Source organism: Theropithecus gelada, chromosome 3 (assembly GCF_003255815.1).
Source record: "Theropithecus gelada isolate Dixy chromosome 3, Tgel_1.0, whole genome shotgun sequence".
Lineage (NCBI taxonomy): Eukaryota > Metazoa > Chordata > Mammalia > Primates > Cercopithecidae > Theropithecus > Theropithecus gelada.
In genome coordinates, this window is record NC_037670.1 from 165,128,949 (window position 1) to 165,152,001 (window position 23,053).

At 45.4% G+C, this 23,053-nt stretch overlaps 1 protein-coding gene across 2 annotated transcripts in view; it reads right to left on the reverse strand.

Annotated features, from left to right (window-relative positions):
• The window catches only part of DENND2A (DENN domain containing 2A), a 125,816-nt gene that overhangs the window by 65,663 nt on the left and 37,100 nt on the right, over positions 1-23,053 (reverse strand). For both annotated transcript variants that reach the window (XM_025379886.1, XM_025379885.1), the window contains exons 4-5: positions 9,249-9,376; positions 7,246-7,367 (exon numbers count right to left, since the gene is read on the reverse strand). In XM_025379886.1, coding sequence (XP_025235671.1) covers positions 7,246-7,367; positions 9,249-9,376 — 250 coding nt within the window. The remainder of the gene's footprint in view (positions 1-7,245; positions 7,368-9,248; positions 9,377-23,053) is intronic.

The following is a 23,053-nucleotide window of genomic DNA, read 5'->3' on the forward strand; positions in this document are numbered from 1 at the left end:
TATGAATCTTGGACTTAGGGATCAGAAAACTTTTTTTTTTTTTTTCCTTTGAGATGGAGTCTCACTCTGTTGCCCAGGCTGGAGTGCAGTGGTGCAATCTCGGCTAACTGCAACCTCCACATCCCAGTTTCAAGTGATTCTCCTGCCTCAGTCTCCCAAGTAGCTGGATTACAGGTGAGTGCCATCACGCCTGGCTAATTTTTGTATTTTTAGTAGAGATGGGATTTTGCCATGTTGGTCAGGCTGGTCTCGAACTCCTGACCTCAGGTGATCTGCCCACTGTGGCCTCTCAAAGTGCTGGGATTATAGGCATGAGCCACCAGGCCTGGCCAGCACACCTTTTCTTAAAAGCCAGATTGTACTTAAGGCTTTGTGGGCCATATCCTCTCTGTTGCAAATACTAAACTGTGCACTTGTAGTATAAAAGCAGCTGTAGATAATATGTAAATGAATGAGCCTGGCTGTGTTCCCATAGAACTTTATTCAAAATGTCAGGGTACCAGCAGTTGTTTGTTACACCCAGAATTATAGTATAAAAGGAAAGTCACTCTAGGATACCAAGAATGATGTGTCAGACTGTGGTCCAGAGAAGATTCTAGCTTTTGATCAGAAGACCTTACACCAACATGTATGGCACACAATCCCATTGTGTTTCTCTGGAGTAACCTCAGCTTAGCTCTGCTGAGAGGCTCGCAGACACCCCTAATTGTATAGATCTCTGACTCACGATGGGCACAGCAAAAGATCTGTAGTGTCCAAAAGGCAAAAGAGACAAGAACCCTCATGGTCTGAGGTCTGATGTCCCTGCTGAAGCCTCTTCAGTTATTTCAGGAGAGTGGGCAGGGGACATCCTGGTCGGGTTGGGGAGCGCAGTAGCAAGGAAGCTGTGTGCCCCATCAGAGGGGCCTGAGCTGGACTCGAGCCCAGGTTCATTAACCTTTCTTGTCTGTGAATGATGGCTGATGGCTCAATTCCTTCCAGTCGTCTACTGCCCCTGTCTTTACTGCCTCAGGAGATTCTGCCTATGGGAGACTACAGGGGTCCTTGATATAAACTATCCCCATCCCCTTCACCCATCTCAACATCATTCCTACTCTTAGGAGACCTCCTGTGCTGTCTGTCATTCACACAAACATACATATTTGCTCATACATGCCTGTAGGTATACATATTCTTATATGAAAGAAGAGACACTTCTCTAAATATATATACAGAGAAAGGCATACAAGGGCTGGGTGCAGTGGCTCACACCTGTAATCCCAGCACTTTGGGAGGCTGAGGCAGGCGGATCACTTGAGGTTAGGAGTTCGAGACCAGCCTGACCAACGTGGCGAAACCCCATCTCTACTAAAAATACAAAAATTAGCCAGGTGTGGTGGTGGGCACCTGGGTTACTCAGGAGGCTGAGACAGGAGAATCGCTTGAACCCAGGAGGCAGAGGTTGCAGTGAGCTGAGATCACGCCACTGCACTCTAGCCTGGGCAACAGAGTGAGACTTTGTCTCATAAAACGAAATAAAAATATAAAGGCATACAAGGGCATTCTAACAATGGGGACTAATAACATTCTATTAAGATAATGGAATACCATGCAGGCAATAAAAACTGTTTCTAAAAATAAATTAGGCTAGGTGTGGTGGCTCATGGCCTGGCCTGGCGGCTCATACCTGTAATTCCAGCACTTTGGGAGGCCATGGTGGGCAGATCAAAGGTCAAGAGATCAAGACCATATGGCCAACATGGTGAAATCCCATCTCTACTAAAAATACAAAAATTAGCTGGGCGTGGTGGCGCGTGCCTTAGTCCTAGCTACTCAAGAGGCTGAGGCAGGAGAATCGCTTGAACCCGGCAGGTGGAGGTTGCAGCGAGCTGCGATCATGCCACTGCACTACAGACTGGCAACAGAGAGAGACTGTCTCAAAATAATAAAAATAAAAATACAAATAAAAAAGAAATTGATGACATGGGAAAATACTCATGATCAATATAAAAAAGCATCAAAACTACATATACAATATAATCATAAATCTTTTTTTTTTTTTTTTTCAGACGGAGTCTCGCTCTGCCACCCAGGCTGGAGTGCAATGGTGCGATCTCGGCTCACTGCAACCTCCGCCTCCCAAATTCAAGCAATTCTCCTGTCTCAGCCTCCCAAGTAGCTGGGATTACAGGCGCATACCACTGCACCTGACTAATTTTTGTATTTTCAGTAGAGACGAGCTTTCACCATGTTTGCCAGGCTGGTTACAAACTCCTGACCTCAGTTGATCCGCCCGCCTCGCCCTCCCAAGATCACAGATCTTTTAAAAAAATGTATACTTACATGCACACAAACACATGGACGCACACCACACACAGTGTGTGTGAGAGAATCAGAGAGGAAATAAACCGAAGTGTCAGCAGTGAGTGTTGGGGTTACATGCGTGTTTTAAAAAGATCTTTAAAATACACACATATAAATACACATACACAAGATGCCAATCTGGGCCAGGCAAGGTGGCTCGCGCCTGTAATCCAAGCATTTGGGAGGCAAAGGTGGGTGGATCACCTGAGTTCAGGAGTTCGAGACCAGCCTGGCCAAAATGATGAACCCTTGTCTCTACTAAAGATATAAAAAAAATTAGCTGGGCGGTGGCAGACGCCCGTAGTCCCAGCTACTTGGGAAACAGAGACAGAGGTTGCAGTGAGCTGAGCTCACGCCACTGCCCTCCAGCCTGGGCAACAAGAAGGAAACTCCATCTCAAAAAATAAAAAATGTAAATCTATTACAGAAATACTAGAAAATAGAGGCATAAAGAAAAGTAGAATTCCCCAATTGTGGACGAGTTTTATTTTCTTCATTAAACATTTCAGTGATTGAAACACTTATTCTGTATCATGTAACCAGAAAAACTTTTATAATTACAATGTTTTCAGAAAAAAAGAAAGAAAGGCATGTATGTATGTATTTACTTATTTTTGGAGACAGGCTCTCACTCTGGAGAGCTGTGGCACAAAAATAGCTCACTGCAGCGTTGGACTCCTGGGTTCAAGTGAATCTCCCATATCAGCCTCCTGAGTAGTTAGGACTACAGGCACACACCACCATGCCTGTCTAATTTTTAAATTTTTTGTAGAGATGGGGTCTTACTGTGTTGACCAGGCTGGTCTTGAATGCCTGGCCTCAAGCAATCCCCCCACCTTGGCTTCCCAAAGTGCTAGGATTACAGGCATGGACCACTGCACCCAGCCTGTTATTTCACTATTATTATTTTTCATTTAGTTTTGAGATGGAGTCTCATTCTGTCGCCCAGGCTGGAGTGCAGTGGTGTGATCTCAGCTCACCGAAACCTCTGCCTCCCAGGTTCAAGCGATTCTCCTGCCTCGGCCTCCCAAGTAGCTGGGAATACAGGAGCATGCCGCTACACCTGGCTAATTTTTGCATTTTTGGTAGAGATGGGGTTTCACCATGTTGGCCAGGCTGATCTCAAACTCCTGACCTCAGGTGAGCTGCCCGCCTTGGCCTCCCAAAGTGCTGGGATTACAGGCATGAGCCACTGTGCCTGGCCACCCAGTTTGTTATTTTTAAAAAGAGCATATATTGAAAAGTATAGGCCAGGTGTGGTGGCTCATGCCTGTAATTCCAGCACTTTGGGAGGCTGAGGCGGGCGCATCACTTGAAGTCAGGCGTTCGAAAGCAGCCTGGCCAACGTGGTGAAACCCTGTCTTTACTAAAAATACAAAAAATTAGCCGGCATGGTGACCTGTGCCTGTAATCCCAGCTACTCAGAGGGTGGGGCACGAGAATCACTTGAACTCGGTGGGGTGGAGGTTGCAGTGAGCCGAGATCGAGCCACTGCACTCCAGCCTGGGCGACAGAGCAAGATTTTGTCTGAAAAGAAAAGAAATGGTGGGTGATGCGTAGCAAGAAAACAGTCCCTTTCAGGAGCTTGCAGTTTGTGTTCAGTAGCAGCAGCATCTGCCCCCAGCTGCACGCTTGGTCCTTTCTGAGGAGCGCCTATCCAACAGGCTCTTCCCTCTCAAATGGAAATTCTAGTGGCTCAAATAACTAGCCATGGCCTAATAAAATGAACATCCCAAAGATGGCTGAGGATCTCTCCGCAGCTTGCAGGGGAGGTCGCATGGAGGGACTGCTCCTGCAAGCTCTGAGGTCCCAGATGCAGCCCAGATGCGGCAGATGCTCCATGAATATTTGATGAGCTAATGGAGGAAGTGGTGAAGTCTCCAGCTGTCCCCTAGAGCAGGGCACACAGCCGACACCCAGATGTGGATGAGCAGAATAATAAGCATGGACACGGTATCCTGCTGAGGGCTTGCAAGGATCTGTGGCAATCAGGCACATGCTCTGGACAACTGGATTCTCTTTCTTCAGGACAGCTACAGATACAGATACAGACACAGCTGGACGTTAAGTTCTTGTTGACATTCTCACTTACCGGGCTCAGCTGCTTTGGCGGCAGAGGCTCTAGGTTTTCTCCGGCCCAGCAGGGACAGGAAGAAAAGGGTTGGTAAGCCTTTATTTCCTGGTATCAGGCAGGAGTGCTCTGCCCTGAATGCAAAGCTGCCTTGGGTAGATGTTGTTTTTTTTGAGACGGAGTTTCACTCTTTTACCCAGGCTGGAGTGAAGTGGCGTGATCTTGGCTCACTGTAACCTCTGCCCCCTAGGTTCAAGCGATTCTCCTGCCTCTGCCTCCCGAGTAGCTGGGATTACAGGCGCCCGCCACCACACCTCACTCATTTTTGTATTTTTAGTAGAGATGGGGTTTCACCATATTGGCCAGGCTGGTCTCGAACTCCTGACCTTAGGTGATCCACCAGCCTTGGCCTCCCAAAGTGCTAGGATTACAGGCATGAGCCACTGTGCTTGGCCTGGGCAGATGTTTTTCACTGTTCCTCAGGGGTGAGGCAGTTCACTCCCCGCATGAAGTGGGGAGCCAGGTAGGACCCAAAGGGGACAGACTAGGTGTGACAGCTTGCTTTCTTATTCTAAGTCAGGCTTCTCTGCCATGGGAAATGAAGGATGTCCTAAATGTTGAAGACATCCCTATTGCAATGAAAACACCAACAACACATTTCCAAGGCAAGCAGAAAGTATTTGCTAATTGTCAGTGGCCATGGATTATTCTTGATGACACCCTTTTCCATATGAGAAGAGAAATGGCAGTTAACTGGTACAGGCAAGTATTGTAGCAATTTATCTGGGTCTGTAAGATCCATCCTTCAGGATAGGTTGTTCCCTCATCTCTTCCAGAAGCCTGGTGGCAGGCAGCATCCTTTTACGGCCATCAAGCACAGAAGACGGGCTTCAGGTGGAGACAGCCCCACCTGCCAGCGATGCTGACCCTGTGGGGCAGGGACAGGAAGACCACTGCTTTTCCTAGGCTGGAAACAGAGCCTTGCAATGAGATTTAAGTTGACCTTTGCAGCTGGTACTTGGCCTTCCTTAATTTCTTCTACTAAATATTGTAGAACTGTTAGGCCTTACGGGAAAACCAAAGAAATAGAATATATACATTTTTATTTACTTATTTATTTTAACTTAGGTTAAAATATATATCTTTTGACCTTGAGGAATTTATAATCTAGTTGGGGAGATGTTTTTGGGATATATTAAGGCTGGGCACAGTGGCTCACACCTGTAATCCCAGTACTTTGGGAGGCTGAGGTGGGCGGATCACGAGGTCAGGAGATTGAGACCATCCTGGCTAACACGGTGAAACCCCATCTCTACTAAAAAAAAAATACAAAAAGTTAGCCGGGCGTGGTGGCGCATGCCTGTAGTCCCAGCTACTTGGAAGGCTGAGGCAGGAGAATCGCTTGAACCCGGGAGGTGGAGGTTGCATTGAGCCGAGACTGCGCCACTGCACTCCAGTCTGGGTGACAGAGCAAGATTCTGTCTCAAAAAACAAAAACGAAAAAGAACAACAACAAAGGTTGATTGAGACACAGCCACTTTCATTTATTTACACATTGTCTATGACTGCCTCACACTACAGTGGCCACTCTCAGTAGTTACAACAGAGACCACATGGCCCACACAGCCCAAAATGTTTACTCTCTGGCCCTTTAGAGAGAGTGCGCATGTCCCAGGCCTACATCAGAGGGGTAGCTGGTAGGCTCTGGCTGGAGGGGGCGTTTGCATGTAGGAACTATGGGAGATTAGGGGTAATGGGTGCCAGGATATCTGTTACAAATGCTAGCCCTGCAGGCAGTAGGTTGAAATTACCATCTACATGAATATGTTATATTATCTATATGCATATGGTATGTAACTCCAAAAGGTTCAAAAGGATATTCTGTAAAAAGAAGGTCAGCCTTCCCCCCGCCCTCTGGGTATTCAGACAGGACAACCCCTCTGAGGTCCTCAGTTCCTCATGCTTGGATATCCGCACACAGATTGTTTTTTCACCTCCAATATTGGGGATGGAGATATTCTTATACATACATGTGTGAGTTTACATATATGTATATTCTTTCATATTTATATACATGCATATCTTTCACTAAAAAAACCCACATACAGACATGTGCGAGTTTACATATATGGTTTTTTTTTTTTTCATTAAGAAACCCACAGGCTGGACGTGGTGGCTCACGCCTGTAATCCCAGCACTTTGGGAGGCCAAGGCTGGTTGATCACTTGAGCCCAGGAGTTCAAGATCAGCATGGCCAACATGGCGAAACCCAGTTTCTACAAAAAATACAAAAATCAGCTGGGCTGGTGGCATGTGCCTATAATCCCGGGTACTTAGAAGGCTGAGTTGGAAGGATTGATTGAGTCTGGGAGTTCACCTGCAGTGAGCCGTGATTGCACTACTGCACTCCAGCCTGGGTGACAGAGCGACAATACCCTGACTCAATTAAATCAACAACAACAACAACAACAACCCACAAATACTTTAAAACTACTGTTCTACATCATGCCTTTCCATCTTGTATCTTAGAGTGTACTCTATGTTAAGACATTCTTAACAGTTGTACGGGACAGATGTACATCTTTTATTTACCCTGTTTGAGGAGGTTTCTGAGCCAGAAGCTCAATGGTATTTTAGGAAGCTTTTTGGAGCAGGGGGGCTCCAAGAGAAGTAGAGGCAGAAAGACCAGTCAGCCAGCAATGTACAAATCCAGGAGCCTGGCAGGGCAAGTGGGGGTGGCCTGGAGTTCCAGCGCTGGCCGGAACTCCAGAGTGCTCAAGGCCACCGTGCTGTGGCCCCCTCTCTTGCCACCACTCCCTGGGGACTCATACCTTGGTGAGCGTGTCAGGGATGGAAGAGGTGGGAGAAGCAGGAAAATTCAAGACACACTTCTTTCCCAGGCAGCGACCGTGTAACTCAATGTCCTCATAAGGGTTCTCCTTCATTGGCGGATCTGTGTTCAAAGGCAATGTGTCAGAACCTGGGAACACTGAGGACATTTCCCTTTTCGAAACACTGAGGTCAGCATCTTGGCCTCTCCTGTCTCGGTCCCTGCTGTTTTGCCATCCATGCACCCCTCCTCTTGGTAGCAGCCCCTGATTTCACTGGGTTACCTCTCCATCTCTTCATCTGTGGCCATGGGAGATTAACTCCATTCTCAGTTTCAGTGCTTTAGCTAATCTAGGTATCCCAAATCCCTGCCTCAGTAATCAGTTTAGGGAAGGGCTCATATTCTAAGCCTAAGGGGATATCACTGCATGGCCTTCCTGGGCTCCAAAGGTGAATAAGGGACCTCGGCTGGTCTAATGAGGGTAAACCTCAGGATTTCTGGTGGGACTTGCAGGATACAAGCTCTTCTCTCCACCAGGAAGATATGAATTCCAGGAAGCTGGTGGCAGCCACTGTGGGGATCCTGGGAAGCCTGCTGAGAATAAAACTAACCTGAGAGGTAAGAAATAGAGGAAGGAGGCTGGGTGTGGTGGCTTACACCTGTAATCCCAGAACTTGGGGAGGCTGAAGCGGGTCGATCACTTAAGCCTAGGAGTTTGAGACTAGCCTGGGCAACATGGGAAAACCCCGTGTCTACTAAACACACACACACACACACACACACACACAAATTAGCCAAGTGTGGTGGTGGGTGCCTGTAATCCCAGCTACTTGGGAGGCTGAGGCAGGAGAATCGCATGAACCCGGGAGGCAGAGGCTGCAGTGAGTCGAGATTGTGCCATTGCACTCCTGGGCAACAGAGTGAGACTCCTGTCTCAAAAAAAGAAAGAAAGAAAATAAATGGAGGAAGGAAAAGCTAGTTTAGTTGTTTTCTGTTCCTTATAACTGAAGCATCCTCTTAGGCAGTCACTGCTAAGAGAAGTCCAGATCTCTCTCCCACTTCAGATCTGGGAATCCCGCTGCTTTGGCAGGAGCCCATCTCCAGCAGCCTGGACACATGCAATTCCAATTGCTTAGCTCAGTATCTGCCCTTCCTCAAATGTTCTATTTCCTCCTTCTGCAAGTTTTTTCTAGTATTGATGATTACATGCCCGCATGTCTGCATATATCCACCCTACCTGCCCCTCACTGGCACACACATATGGGTTTCTCCCTTTTACCAGCTTGTTTCTTCCCCCAGCCCTCACCCCCACCATAAGCAGTTGGATTCGCCTTTCACTAAAACCATCAACCTCCCTGAAGATGACTGAACTCACCAAACTCTGAATCTGAGACCCGCTCTGAAATCTCAGAGGATGCTTTGGAGCCCAAGTTACTTTTGAAATCACAGACATGCATTTAGTCTGTGTTCTGATGCCGTTAGTGCCACACTCTGACGGTTTCTGAAGGAGGCGCTGGTGTGTAGTGTTTTCTTTCATTCAGTAATCCCTGCAGTTGACTGAGCATCTATCACAAGTGAGGGGGTTGACATACCATTCTCTCCAGTCCTTAACCTTGCAAGGGAGCTAGCTTCATTCTCATTAGGCAGATGGGAGAACTGACATTCAGAGACGTGAAGTCACCCGTTCAAAGTCCTGCGGCCAATAGGCAGCAGAGCCAAGACGTGGTTCTGGATCTTCAGACTCTAGGCCCCACGCTTCTTGCTACGCCACGCTGCTACACTGCCTCCTTGGCCATGCATCACCAGCCAGTCTTCCCCCTCCAGCCCCAGAGTCTCTCACATATCCCGCGAGGCTCAGTCTCCCACCCCACCTGCCTGCTCTCTCATCCGAGTGCACGGGTGTCTTCGAGGGTCTGCATGTGTATTTCCAGCAGCCAGCCCCACTCTCCCTCCCCTTTCTCCCAGACAGATTCAGACCCACACACAGACGCTGTGGCCTCTTACCCAGAATGTCTTCATAGACGTTCTCCTCCGATAAAGTACGCGTCAGCCCCAGCTTAGTCTGCGCGTACCAGTCCACCCTGCTGCTCTCAGAGGAAGACTGCAGTAAATCTTCAAACTCATAGGACTTTCTGGAATGTGCAAGATGGGAGGAAAAAACAAAGAATTTGAATCAAATTAGATTCAGAGAATATATTAATATATCCCCTCACCCAAATTTTCTTTTTCTTGGAAAAATTATTACCGAAATCAACTTCTTTTATTTTATTTCATGTTTTGAGACAGAGGCTTGCTCTGTCGCCCGGGCTGGAGTGCAGCGGCACCATCTTGGCTCACTGCAACCTCTGCTTCCTGGGTTCAAGCAATTCTTCTGCCTCAGCCTCCTGAGTAGCTGGGACTATAGGCATGCACTGCCATGCCTGGCTAGTTTTTGTATTCTTAGTAGAGACGAAGTTTCACCATGTTGGCCAGGCTGATCTGCTGACCTCAGGTGATCTGCCCGCCTTGGCCTCCGCAAGTGTTGGGATTACAGGCGTGAGCCACTGTGCCTGGCCTGAAATCAACTTCTTTTACTGTAAAAGGTGTGAAAATCCATGAATAAGAGGTGTGGCTTTTATGTGCAAGAATGTTCATGCTATTATGCTAAGTGAAAATAATAAAGTATATGTAAAAAAATACAATCCCAACTTTGTAAACAAACATATACATAAAAAATAAAAAAGGGGGCCAGGCGCAGTGGCTCACTCATATGGACAGGGACTGTCCATACTATTTTACAAATCATGACACTTTAAGTTTCAGCCCATTTATGTAGTTCATCCAAGACTAAAAGGCTTGTGAATAAAGATATGGAACAGTCCTTATTATAGTATAGACAGTCCCTGACTGTCTTATTATAGTATAATCAGGGACTGTCTATGCTATAGGTACACAGCACCACGCCCTGCTAATTTTTGTACATTTTTGTAGAATGGGGTTTTGCCATGTTGCCTGGGTTGGTTTCAAACTCCTGACCTCAAGTGATCCTCCTGCCTGGGCCTCCCAAAATGCTGGGATTACAGGTTGGAGCCACTGTGCCCAACCCAAAATTACTACTCTTATCCCCCCTCCTTTTTCTTTTTTTTTTTGAGATGGATTCTCACACTGTTGCCCAGGCTGGAGTGCAGTGGCGTGATCTGGGCTCACTGCAACCTCTGCCTCCTGGGTTCAACTGATTCTCCTGCCTCAGCCTCCTGAGGAGCTAGGATTACAGGCATGCACTACCATGTCTGGCTAATTTTTGTATTTTTAGCAGAGACAAGGTTTCACCATGTTGGCCAGGTTGGTCTTGAACTCCTGACTCCAGGTGATCCACCTGCCTCAGCCTCTCAAAGTGCTAAGATTACAGGGGTGAGCCACTGCACGCGGCCTCTTACACACATTTTATCTATCAGAAGACAGAGGCATAGAGAGATTAGATAAATCGCTCCAGGTACATTCGGAAAAAGTGGTGGAATCAGGGTCTTACTCCAGGAAGTCTGGTTGGAGACTGATGCTCTTAATGACACAAGGCATTATGTATGGAGAGCATTTATTTAAGTGAGGCACATCAGGAGGAAGCTGCATTCACAGGCTCCAAACTAAAACAGGCTGAATTTCAACAGTTTGTTGTTGGGAACCTGAACTAATTTTCCATGCAAAACCGCATTACACAGTGATAATCACATTACTGCATTATACAGTACTGTGCGATACCCAGGCAGACCCTCTATTTCCCTCACATAGTAAGTAATCTATGCTATGAGGAGATGCTATGAACCCTCACAGGGAAAAGGCGGACAGGAAAGGGCCATTTCACTGGGAGCCAGGCAGTTTCTCCCACTCTCAGGGCCAGGGTAGTAACCACCACCTACAGGTAAAGCCTTGACTGCCCAGAATTAGAGCATGACCCTGGCTGAGTTTGGCCTTTTCTTTGAGAGAGAGAAAGGGGCTGTAGCTGTGCCTTGCTTTGCCATGGTGAGAGCTCTATTTATTTTTAGAAACAGGGTCTCCCTCTGTTGCCCAGGCTGGAGTGCAGTGGTGCCACCATAGCTCACTGCAGCCTCAAACTACTGGGCTCAGGCAATCTTTGTCCCTCAGCTTCCTGAGTAGGTGAGACTGCAGTTGCATGCCACCATGGCCGGCTAAGTTTTAATTTTTTGTGGAAATGGGGGTATTGCTTTGCTGCCCAGGCTGGTCTCAAACTTATGGGCTCAAGCGATCCTCCTGTCTCAGCCTCCTTGTTGTCTGAGATTATAGTTCTGTTTTTATTTTTTAAAATCTCATTGGAAACAACATTTGTGTAGGTCAAATTTCAAAATGATAAAGTACCTATGAAATAATATCTGGATCTTTAAAATGTTTTCATAATAAGTGCCCTAACAACAAAAGATATTTGTACAGGTTAAAGGCTCTCCAAATCTCAGCAGATGGTTTGCTTATTTAAAGCACATGCAATGCAGGTCGGGCGCGGTGGCTCATGCCTATAATTCCAGCACTTTGGGGGCCGAGGCAGGCTGATCACCTGAGGTCAGGAGCATGACCAGCTTGGCCAACATGATGAAACCTTGTCTCTACTAAAAATACAAAAATTAGCCGAGCATGGTGTTGTGCCCCTGTAATCCCAGCTACTCGGGAGGCTGAGGCAGGAGAATCACATGAACCCGGGAGGTAGAGGTTGCAGTGAGCTGGGATTGTGCCACTGCACTCTAGCCTGGGCGACAGAGAGAAACTCTGTCTCCAAAAATAAAGTAAATATATACATACATACGTACATAAAAATAAAGCACATGTAATGCAAGCGGGAATCCGGATTATGTGTTGGGGTTTGTTGGGATGGGATTAGCCTTTATCCCAGTGGTTACTGTCAGACACCTGGGATTTCAAGACATAGTTTGAATGTTTTGTATAATCTTTCTATATTTCCAAGAGCATGATGCTAATATAAGAGTTTGGGCCAGACACAGTGGCTCATGCCTGTAATCCCGGCACTTTGGGAGGCTGAGTCAGGAGGATTGTTTGAGACCAGGAGTTCAAGGCCAGTCTGGGCAACAAAGTAAGATCCCATCTCTACAAAAAATAACAATTACAAAAATTAGCTGGGCGTGGTGGCATGTGCCTGAAGTCCCAACTACTTGGGAGGCTGAGGTGGGAGGATCCCTTGAGCCTAGAAGGTGAAGGTTGCAGTGAGCCGAGATCATGCCACTTGCACTCCAGCCTGGGTGAGAGAGTGAGACCTTGTTTCTGGAGGAAAAAAAAAAAAAAAAAGTTAGCCATGCTTTGCATTTGATTTCTGACACATAAAAGGTATCACTAGCCTAAACAGCATTAGAAAAGTCCAATTTGAAAACAATTAAAAACTCCCTTTAAAAAAGTTAAGATGGGGGTAGGTGCAGTAGCTCACACCTATAATCCTAGCACTTTGGGAGGCCAAAGCAGGTGGACTGCTTGAGTTCAGGAGTTTCAGATCAGCCGGGCAACACAGCAAGACTCTGTCTCTATAAAAAATACAAAAATTAGCCGGGTATGGTGGGGCACACCTATAGCCTCAGTTACTTGGGAGGCTGAGGTGGGAGAATCCCTTGAGCCAGGGAGTGGGAGGATGCAGTGAGCCAAAAGCAAGCCACTGCATTCCAGCCACTGCACTCTCACTCATTTTGAGACAGAGCGAGACCCTGTTTCAAAATAAAAGATGGTTATTCACATTGCAAAACTAATTTGCAAAACAATTCATCAAAAGGTTTCTCAAATAGCAGCTCTATTTCCTGTATTAAAGTGTTGGTTTTCAGATGACTAATTCCTATGCAGTAAGTCTGAAAGGCAAACAAATTAACATGAGGTCCCGTCCATTAGAAGATCAAGGAGAAGCCAGAAATCTTTACCTGCCCAGTTTCTAGAACTAGTGGGAAAATAGGATTCCAATTACAACATTGGATCTATCATTGTCATGTGTCGGTAACACATGCCAAAGCATTTAGAAAGTTAGCTCTTCCTAGCAGTTCTTTATTTTCTTTCTCTTTTCCTTCCTTCCTTCTTTCCTCCCTCCCTCCCTTTCTCTTTCTTCTTTCTTTCTTCTCTCTCTCTTTTCTCTTTCTTTCTCCCCTTCCTTCCTTCCTCTTTCTTTCTTTCCTCCCTCCCTCCCTCCCTTCCTTCCTCTTTCTTTCTTTCTCTCTCTCCTTCCTTCCTTCTTCTCTTTCTTGCTTTCTTTCTTTTTCTCCTCTCCCTTCCCTTCCTTCCTTCTCTCTCTTTATTTCATTCTTCCTCTCTCTCTCTTTTCTTTCTCCTCCCTTCCCTTCCCTCCCCACCCCTCTCCTCCCCTCCCCCTTCCTTTCCCTCCCCTTTCTTTTCTTTTTTTTTTTGTGACAGAGTTTCCCTCTTGTCACCCAAGTTATTGTCACCTAGGCGCAATCTCGGCTCACTGCAGCCTCTGCACCCTGGGTTCAAGCAATTCTCCTGCCTCAGCCTCCCAAGTAGCTGAGATTACAGGTGGCTGCCACCACGTCCGGCTAATTTTTTTTTTTTTTTTTTTTGAGACGGAGTCTCACTCTGTCGCCCAGGCTGGAGTGCAGTGGCGCAATGTTGGCTCACCGAAAGGTCCACCTCCTCAGTTCACACCATTCTCCTACCTCAGCCTCTCCAGTAGCTGGGACTACAGGCGCCCGCCACCATGCCCAGCTAATTTTTTTTTTTAATTTTATTTTTAGTAGACACAGGGTTTCACCGTGTTAGCCAGGATGGTCTTGATCTCCTGACCTTGTGATCTGCCCACCTCAGTCTCCCAAAGTGCTGGGATTACAGGCATGAGCCACCGTGCCCAGCTAATTTTTTGTTTTTAGTAGAGACGGGGTTTCGCCATGTTGGGGAGGCTGGTCTCAAACTCCTGACCTCAGGTGATCCGCGCCCTGCCTTTTTTTTTTTTTTTTTTTTTTTGAGAGAGTCTGGCTCTGTGGCCCAGGCCGGAAGGCAGTGGGGTGATCTCGGCTCACTGCAACCTCTGCCTCCAGGGTTCAAGTAATTCTCCTGCCTCAGCCTCCTGTGTAGCTGGGATTACAAGCACCTGCCACCATGCCTGGCTAATTTTTGTATTTTTCATAGCGATGGGGGGGTTTCACCATGTTGGCCAGGCTGGTCTTGAACTCCTGGGCTCAAGCAACCCACCCACCTCAGCCCCCCAAAGTGCTGGGATTACAGGTGTGAGCCACCATGCCCGGACCACCTAGCATTATTTCTATAGCCTACATAAATGTCAGGGATATCAGTCCTCCCCTTCTGAGGTTCAGGTAGGTGATCAGGCTCCCTGAAGAGGAGAAAGGTGATCACACTCATCCTCCAACCACTAAGCTAATTCTGTTCTGTACAAATTTTTTTTTAACTTGAAAGTTTTAGTATCCTCATTTACACATTAACTTTGAGAGAAAGGAAACTGTGAAAGGTTAATGAATGATAACCACGTCCAAACAGGCTTCTCTCTAATTTAAACATGTTCAACATTCATTCCACATCCTGCCTGCATGTTTAATAAGTAAACATGCGAATCACATTGCATTGTGCTCAAAGTGGGTGACACAAAGGCGAGAGGTCCCTGCCTTTGGGGAGCCCACAGCCTGGGAAAGGGGTGTAACTTCCACTCAGCCTCACTTTACTTCCCAGGTCCTCAAATGATCATTTGGTATTTGGTACTTCTGAGTTTCAGAGATGCTAGAATGAGCTGGTTGTTCCAAAGAACTTTGCTGAAGGGCATTATAACCTATGCAATAGCCAAATTTCAGCAACCAATGCCAAACACTGTGATTCTGAGTTGTATTTTGAATGTTCTTCACGACTTCTCCATATTTTTGTAAATGAAATCCTAACTTAGAGCTCCTTCTGTTTGGACAACGCACAAGAATCTCAAAGCTGAACTCGTAATCCCATTGCTTCTCCCTGATGAGAACCAGCTCCTTGCCCAGTGTTGCCATCCAGAGGTTTAGGTCTTAAACCTGGAAATCAGACTCCCAGCATCCCTCCCACTTACTGCCTATGTCTAACTAGTTAACCCAAGTTTTACCTCCAAAGCATCTCTTGAACCCACCCACTTCTCTCAGTCCCTAAGGCAGCTACACCACAGGGTAACCATAAGACCTCACTGTTCCTCCCCATCGCCTCTCCCCACCTGCCCACTGGTGCCCACCCAGTCTCCAGGCTGCTGCTAGGATGGTCTCTTAAACATGCAAATCTTATTTTTTTTTTTCTTTTTTCTGAGACGGAGTTGCACTCTTGTTGCCCAGGCTGGGGTGCAACAGCGTGATCTAGGCTTCCTGCAACCTCCGTTCAGGCGATTCTCCTGCCTTAGCCTCCCAAGTAGCTGGGATTACAGGTGCCTGCCATCCATGCCCGGCTAAATTTTTGTATATTTACCCAAAACGAGGTTTCACCATGTAGGCCAGGCTGGTCTTGAACTCCTGGCCTCAGGTGATCCACCCCACTCAGACTCCCAAAATGTTGGGATTACAAGCGTGAGCCGCTGCGCCCAGCCTTAAACGTGCAAATCTGATAATCTCTCTCCCCTTCTTAAAAATGTTCCCGTTTTCCATTGCCCTTAGGTAATAGGCCCAAATCCATACTGTGTGTACAGGTCCAGAAGGCTTTCAGGCCTCACCCCAGACCCTTCCTGGCCCCTCGGGCCACACTCCTGCCTTGCAGTTCCTCTGACATGATGCAGTCTTTCAGGGCTTTCACCTATTAGTTCACTCAAACTGAACGCCCACTCCCCACCCTCCTGCTGGCCTGAGCGTCACTTCCTCTTGATCCCGTCTGTTTCCCTGATAGGCTACACATCCCTACTGAATGTTCCCATGGCACCAGGATTCCTCACAGTGCTGACAGCAGTTATGATCACACCAGCTGTGTCCTTCTAACTATTACTGGTTTGCAAATCCTGTGAAGACAGAGTCTCTGTTTATCTTGCTCATTATTACATTCCTATGTCTTAACACTCAATAGGTGTGTGGTAAATATTTGTTGGTTGAATAAATGAATGAATATTTTATTTTATTATTTATTTAGTTAGTTGTGTTCTGTTGCCAGGCTGGAGTGCAATGGTGCATCTCAGCTCACTGCAACCTCTGCCTTCCGGTTCAAGCAATTCTCCTGCCTCAGCCTCTCAAGTAGCTGGGACTACAAGCGCGCACCACCACACCTAGCTAATTTTTGTATTTTTAGTAGAGACGGGGTTTCACCATGTTGGTCAGGATGGTCTCCATCTCTTGACCTTATCATCTGCTTGCCTCAGCCTCCCAAAGTGCTGAGATTACAGGCATGAGCTGAGATTACCGGCTGAGATTACCTCGCCGGGCCTATTTCATTTTTTGAGACGGAGTCTTGCTCTGTGCCCAGGCTAGAGTGCAGTTGCACGATTTCGGCTCATTGCAACCTCTGCTTCCTGGATTCATGTGATTCTCCTGCCTCAGCCTTCCAAATAGCTGGAATTGCAGGTGTGTGCCACCATGCCTGGCTAATTTTTGTATTTTTAGTAGAGACAGGGTTTCCCCACATTGGCCAGGCTGGTCTCAAACTCCCGAGCTCAAGTGATCTGCCCACCTCGGCCTCCCAAAGTGCTGGGATTACAGGCGTGAGCCACCATGCCTGGCCCAGTGAATAAATATTTTAAAAGCTGGTTTTAAGTGCCACATTTACTGTTTATAATTTATCTCTACTTCAAGATTTAAAAAAAGCAGCTGTATTCTTGAGTTAATTTTTAGCAAATTGGTTTGAATCCATTTCCCCCAGGATTATTTTCATCTATGGATTAAAAAAGCTTGGCTACAGGTCAGGTGTGGTGGCTCACGCCTGTAATCCCAGCACTTTGGGAGGCTGAGGCAGGCGGATGACAAGGTCAAGAGATTGAGACCATCCTGACCATCATGGTGAAACCCCGTCTCTACTAAAAACACAAAAATTAGCTGGGCGTGGTGGCACGCGCTTGTAGTCCCAGCTACTTGAGAGGCCGAGGCAGGATAATCGCTTGAACCGGAAGGCAGAGGTTGCGGTGAGCTGAGATGCGCCATTGCACTCCAGCCTGGCGACAGAGCAGGTTTGAGTCTAGGAGTTCAAGACCAGCCTGCTGGGCAACATAGTAAAACCCTGCCTCTACGAAAGTACAAAAATTAGCTGGGTGTGGTGGCGTGTGCCTGTGGTCACAACTACTCCTGAGGCAGAGGTACGAGAATCGCTTGGCCCAGGAGGTGGAGGTTGCAGTGAGTCAATACTGAACCACTGCACTCCAGCCTGGGTGACAGAGCAAGACCCCGCTAAAAAAAAAAAAAATAAAAAAAGCTTGGCTAGCCTGGCACCTAGCAACCATTTATTTATTTATTTATTTTTTATTTTTAATTTAATTTTATTTTTTTTTGAGACGGAGTCTCATTTTGTCGCCCAGGCTGGATGGAGTGCAGTGGCGCGATCTCAGCTCACTGCAAGCTCCACCTCCCGGGTTTGCACCATTCTCCTGCCTCAGCCTCCTGAGCAGCTGGGATTACAGGTGCGCGCCACCACGCCCAGCTAATTTTTGTATTTTTAGTAGAGACGGGGTTTCACCATGTTGGTCAGGCTGGTCTCGAACTCCTGACCTCGTGATCCACCCACCTCGGCCTTCCAAAGTGCTGGGATTACAGGCGTAAGCCACCACGCCCAGCCCCCTAGCAACCATTTAAAACATCATCCAGCTGGGTTGGAAACCAAGGATGCGCTGACTTCCATCATACTCCTCCAGCTGCCAGAGTCTTTCTGCCTGTCTATCCTGAGTGGCCACAGGCAGCTCTTCCCCATGGCTCACCATACCCCAGGAAGGGCATTCCTACCCCCAGGTGCTCAGGGCAGGCGGCTAGGCAGGAGGAGGCTTCTGTTAGCTCTCAGCTTGCATTCTGTTATCAGGTAGCTCCTCCACTGTATACTAGGACCACTCACACGGTTTCTGCTTTTCTCTATCCTGGATCCAAACCCTAAATGTCAGAAGAAAAAACTATTTCTGTCCCCCATTGTGGCTAATATCCAACAATTTGCACTTTTCAATGAGAAATGACATGAAAATCACTCTTGTAATGGACAACAGCAACCTTGGAAGAGCAAGCACCATCTCTCTGTTTTCCAGTGCAGCTTCTATTGAAATAAATGGCTTTACTAAACCAAGTTTCTCAGAAGCTTCCAGAGTAGCTTTTGCTCTAAACATCAACTAAATCAAACAATGTCCTCCTTTGAAGACTTAAAACATTCAGTTTTTAGACGTGGTAATTCCGAGTTGTCTCAAGGACGCCTTGCTGACTGAGACGGACCACCGCTTGGCTGGTAAGTTAATTTTAACTGTTAAACCGGTGAGAGCCGAGGGCTGCTGCCCAGCCAGAGAGCTGTGGGGAATCCATATCGGTCCCATAGAAGATGGAAATTATGGAATCAATAACAGCACAGTGTGATCTGGCAGCCATATAATGACTGAGGTTTCGTGTCCTCAAGAAGTTCTGAAAGTCTTACACCAAAGCCCCAAGGAAAGGCCAAATCTATATGGTGCCAAAACAATCAGCTGAAAAGTTGAAATTTTGGTCAATGCAGTTATTTGGTTTCATAAAGATCTACAAGCTGTCACATGACCAAGTTAAAGAAAAATTTAAAAATCTGAATTCCAGTTAAGACATTTTGAGTATGTAGATACATGTGATTTCAGGATGCTGCTCACACTTAAAAAGTAGGAACTTTTCTTGTTATACGTTGGCCTTAAGGCATTCTTGCCAGAGCTATTAAATGTATGCCATAAAACACATAGAACCAAGTTAATGTTGCTGTAGGAACCTTATCTTTGGAATTTCCTGACATTTGAGGGTTTCTCATTTTCCATTTGAGGATTGAAGGCCTGAGTCCTTGCATTTAATTTCCTGGGGCTTTAGAGAAATGAAGAAAGAAGAGAGAAGACAGCAAATAGAGAGGGAGAGAGGAAAGGAGGGAAAAGGGAAGGAAAGAGAAGAGGAGAAAAGAAAAAAGAAGAGAGAGAAATGGGAAGAGAAAAAGAAAAATACGCTTTCTTAAACCGAGGCTCTGAAGCCACAGGTTTTACTCTTAAGGAGGTGAACTAATGGGCCTATGAAAATAAGCTGAGTACATTCTCTAAGGCACACACAGCCTGGCCATGAAATTCTAAACCCTCATAACCTCTAAATCCTTAATCATTTCTTTCTTCAACCTTGGTTTGGCTTTCCTCCCTCAGAGGGGGTGGTGCGTCTGCCAAATTCGTGGTACAGGCCTTTTTGTTTTTAAGAGATAGGACCACAGTAAAGAGCATACTTTATTTTTTTAAGAGTAGAAAGTGAACATCTTGCCCTAATCACCTCCATTGTACTATTTTAAACAAAATGAAAAACCCAAAGCCAAAATTGTTAAAACACAGCTGATGCAACCATATTCAAACTGGCCAAGAAAAATTTCATCTTTGGACTGAAATAAGTAACTTTAGCTGGTTATAAAGAAAATGCTGGAAGACTGAAAAGCACAGATGGTAGTTACGAGAGAAAAGATAATGGGAATAACTGTTCCCCAGGTTGACTCGCCTGCCCAGTGATGACACAGATGAAGGATTCCAGTTTCCCAGAACCAACCTGTCCCTGGGGCTGTGGGGCCTCCTTGGAGGAACAGCCAGAAGGGGCGTGGAAGGGCTGCTGTGGGAAGCACTGGGCAGGAGCAGCGAAGTCATGGGAGTGCTCGGGGACCCGGGCTTTGGCAGTGGCTGGAGAAAGGATTTATTATTGGAGATGGATTCAGATTTTCTCAGAACATAAAGAAGGAAGCATCTAAGTTCTTCTCCAGACCTCACGTAACACTGACACTCAAACCTAGTAAAGGTAGTGCAATCATCCTGTATGTATTCTGTACAAAAAACGATAGTGCAATAAAACCCCAGTATAGACCAGTCCAATTTATTTACTGATCCAAAAATCTTAAAATATTAGCAAATAAAATTCAGTAGTACATTAAAAGAATAATAAACCATGCCCGAATGGGAGTTCATCCCCCACATTTAAGGATGGGTTAGTATTAAGATATAAATTCACTATGAATGGATCAGAGCAGAAGAATCATATGATCATCAGGAGTTTCTGAAAAGTACTTTAACAAAAATCTAATCTCTAATCCTAATTTTTAAAACTCTAAGTTAAAAAATAAATATAAAAGGACACTAACTTGATAACGTAAAAACATATCTCAAATAAGAGTGCCTGCGAGTGAAACTCTAGATGCATTACCATTAAAGTTAGGGGTGAAGTAGGGCTGCACACTGCTTTCAGCACTATGATTTAACACTGTTCGGAATTCTCAGCCAGTGCAATTTGGTAAGAAAATTAGGTATAAATTAAAAAGAAAAAGGTAAAATGATGATTCTTTTAGACAATATGGTTATATTCATAGAAAGCCCAAGAGAATCAACTGACAGACTATTAGAAATGATAAGAAATTTAAGACGTCTTAAAATATATATACACACACACACACACACACAAAATAAGTAGTTTTCTTAAATACAAAGACCATATGAGAAAAAAGACTACATTAACCATTGCATTAAAAAGAGAAAAGACTTAGAAATAAATGTAGCAAATACACAGCATGCCAAATAATTATATATTAATAACAAAAACCCCCACATATTTTGTGTATGTGAAATTTGATAGTAATATTTAGAACATTCAGAAAAATACAGGCAGAAACACTCAAGACATTTTTGGAAAAGGTGAATAATAAGTAAATAAACAAATAAGAAGTTTATAATTACTAAAAAGGAGAGAGACAAAACGATTATTATTTTTTGCATATGACATGATGTTATATATAGGAAATCCAAGAGGATCAACTAATTATTAGCAACATTAATAAATTTCTATAAGCCCTGCTAGATATTAAAATACATTATGGGCTGGGCATGGGGTTCATGCCTGTAATCCCAGCACTTTGGGAGTCCAAGGCAGGAGGTCACGTGAGGTCAGGGGTTCAAGACCAGCCTGGCCAACATGGTGAAACCCTGCCTCTACTAAAAATACAAAAAACTAGCCAGGCGTGGTGGTGTGCCCCTGTAATCTCAGCTACTTGGGAGGTTGAGGTGGGAGAATTGCTGGAACCCGGGAAGCAGAGGATGCAGTGAGCTGATATTGTGCCATCACACTCCAGCCTGGGTGATACAGCGAGACTCTGTCTCAAAATAATAATTATTATAATAATAACAATAATAATAATACATTATGAATTTAAAATAAATAGTTTGGTACTGAAAAAGATATAGCCTGATTAATTAAACAGAATGGAGCCACAGAAAAATAAAACACTTAACACATATTGAAGAGGCTCTGTACTAAGTTTATGTTTACACATGTTAACTCATTCAATCTTCACAACTCCTCTGTGAAGTGGTTACTATAATATAATTATCACCATTTTACAGGTAGGTAAAATGAGGCCAACACAAATTTAGTGGCTTGTCCAATGTCCCACAGCTAGTAAGTAGCAAAACTAGTAATACTATATGCTCCTTATCACAGCATTATTTGTAAACTGGGAATAACTTATATATATTTACACATATATATACACATATATATGTAAATAAATTCTAGAATATGCAAGTTTTTTTTCCCCTTGAAGAGAACATAAGAAATTATGCTATTTACAGCCAAAAGAATCATCCTACATGACAGACCATGTTGAGTGGGGGGTGACAGGATTTAATTTATAGTTTATATTTTTAGAAGACTCCTCTGGCTGCTGAGGGAGGAATGTTCTGGGGGTGGGAGGTGAATCCAAGATGATTAAGATGGTAGCAGTGGAGGAGATATAGGCAGATTTGGGATAAATTAGGAGGGGGTATGTGAAAAAGATAGGAATTGAAGATGACTTTTTAGGTTTGTGGCCTAAGCAATTAAACAAAGGGTGAAGCCATTTAGTAGGATGACAATTATTGTAAGAGGAGGTGGTTACTGGCAGCCTGGATGGAGAATTTAGGTTTGGACATGTTAAGTACGAATGACAAGACAACCAAATGAAGATCTGAGCAGGAGATGACTACACAAACCTTAAGCTGGGAGAGGGAGCTGGGGCTGAATGCCTCAATCTGGGAATCATAAACATGACATTGACATTGAAAGCCATGGGACTGGATGAGATCATTTAGGGAGTGAGTGTAGACAGAGAAGAAAAGTCTCAGGTCTGGCCCTGGGTTGAGGTGGGGATAGGTTCGGGGTGTGCTCTGACAGACAGAAGGAAAAAAGAATGGAACTCAGAGGAGCCAGAGAAACAGGACTTCCAGGGACGTGGGTGACCCAGAAGCCAAATGAAGGAAGTGTTTCAAGATGGAGCGAGTCAACAGGTGTTCCTCGAATACTGAGGGGGCCAATTAAGAAAAGAACAAAGAACTGGCAATTGGATTTAGCAAGATGGAGGTTACTGGTGGCCTTGGGACAGGGTAGTTTCAGGAACAGGTTCCCAAAGCTCAATGGAGTGGGTCAGGAGAAAATAGGAGGTGAAATGATGAAAGGGAGTATGACAACTATCCTGAGGAGATTGCTCTAAAGCTGGTTTCTAGATTAGTGGGTATCAAACCAAGTAGCATGTTACAGAAATGGACTAGAGATGAAGGTGCAAAATAGAAAAATTGTTTTCGAAGCACAGATTTTATTTTTAAGCATTAACATGCTTTATTATTTAATGTGTTATTTTAACATTATAAAATATTCACAGTGCGTGCATCCATATGTATAAATGAGGAAACTGAGGCTTCGAGA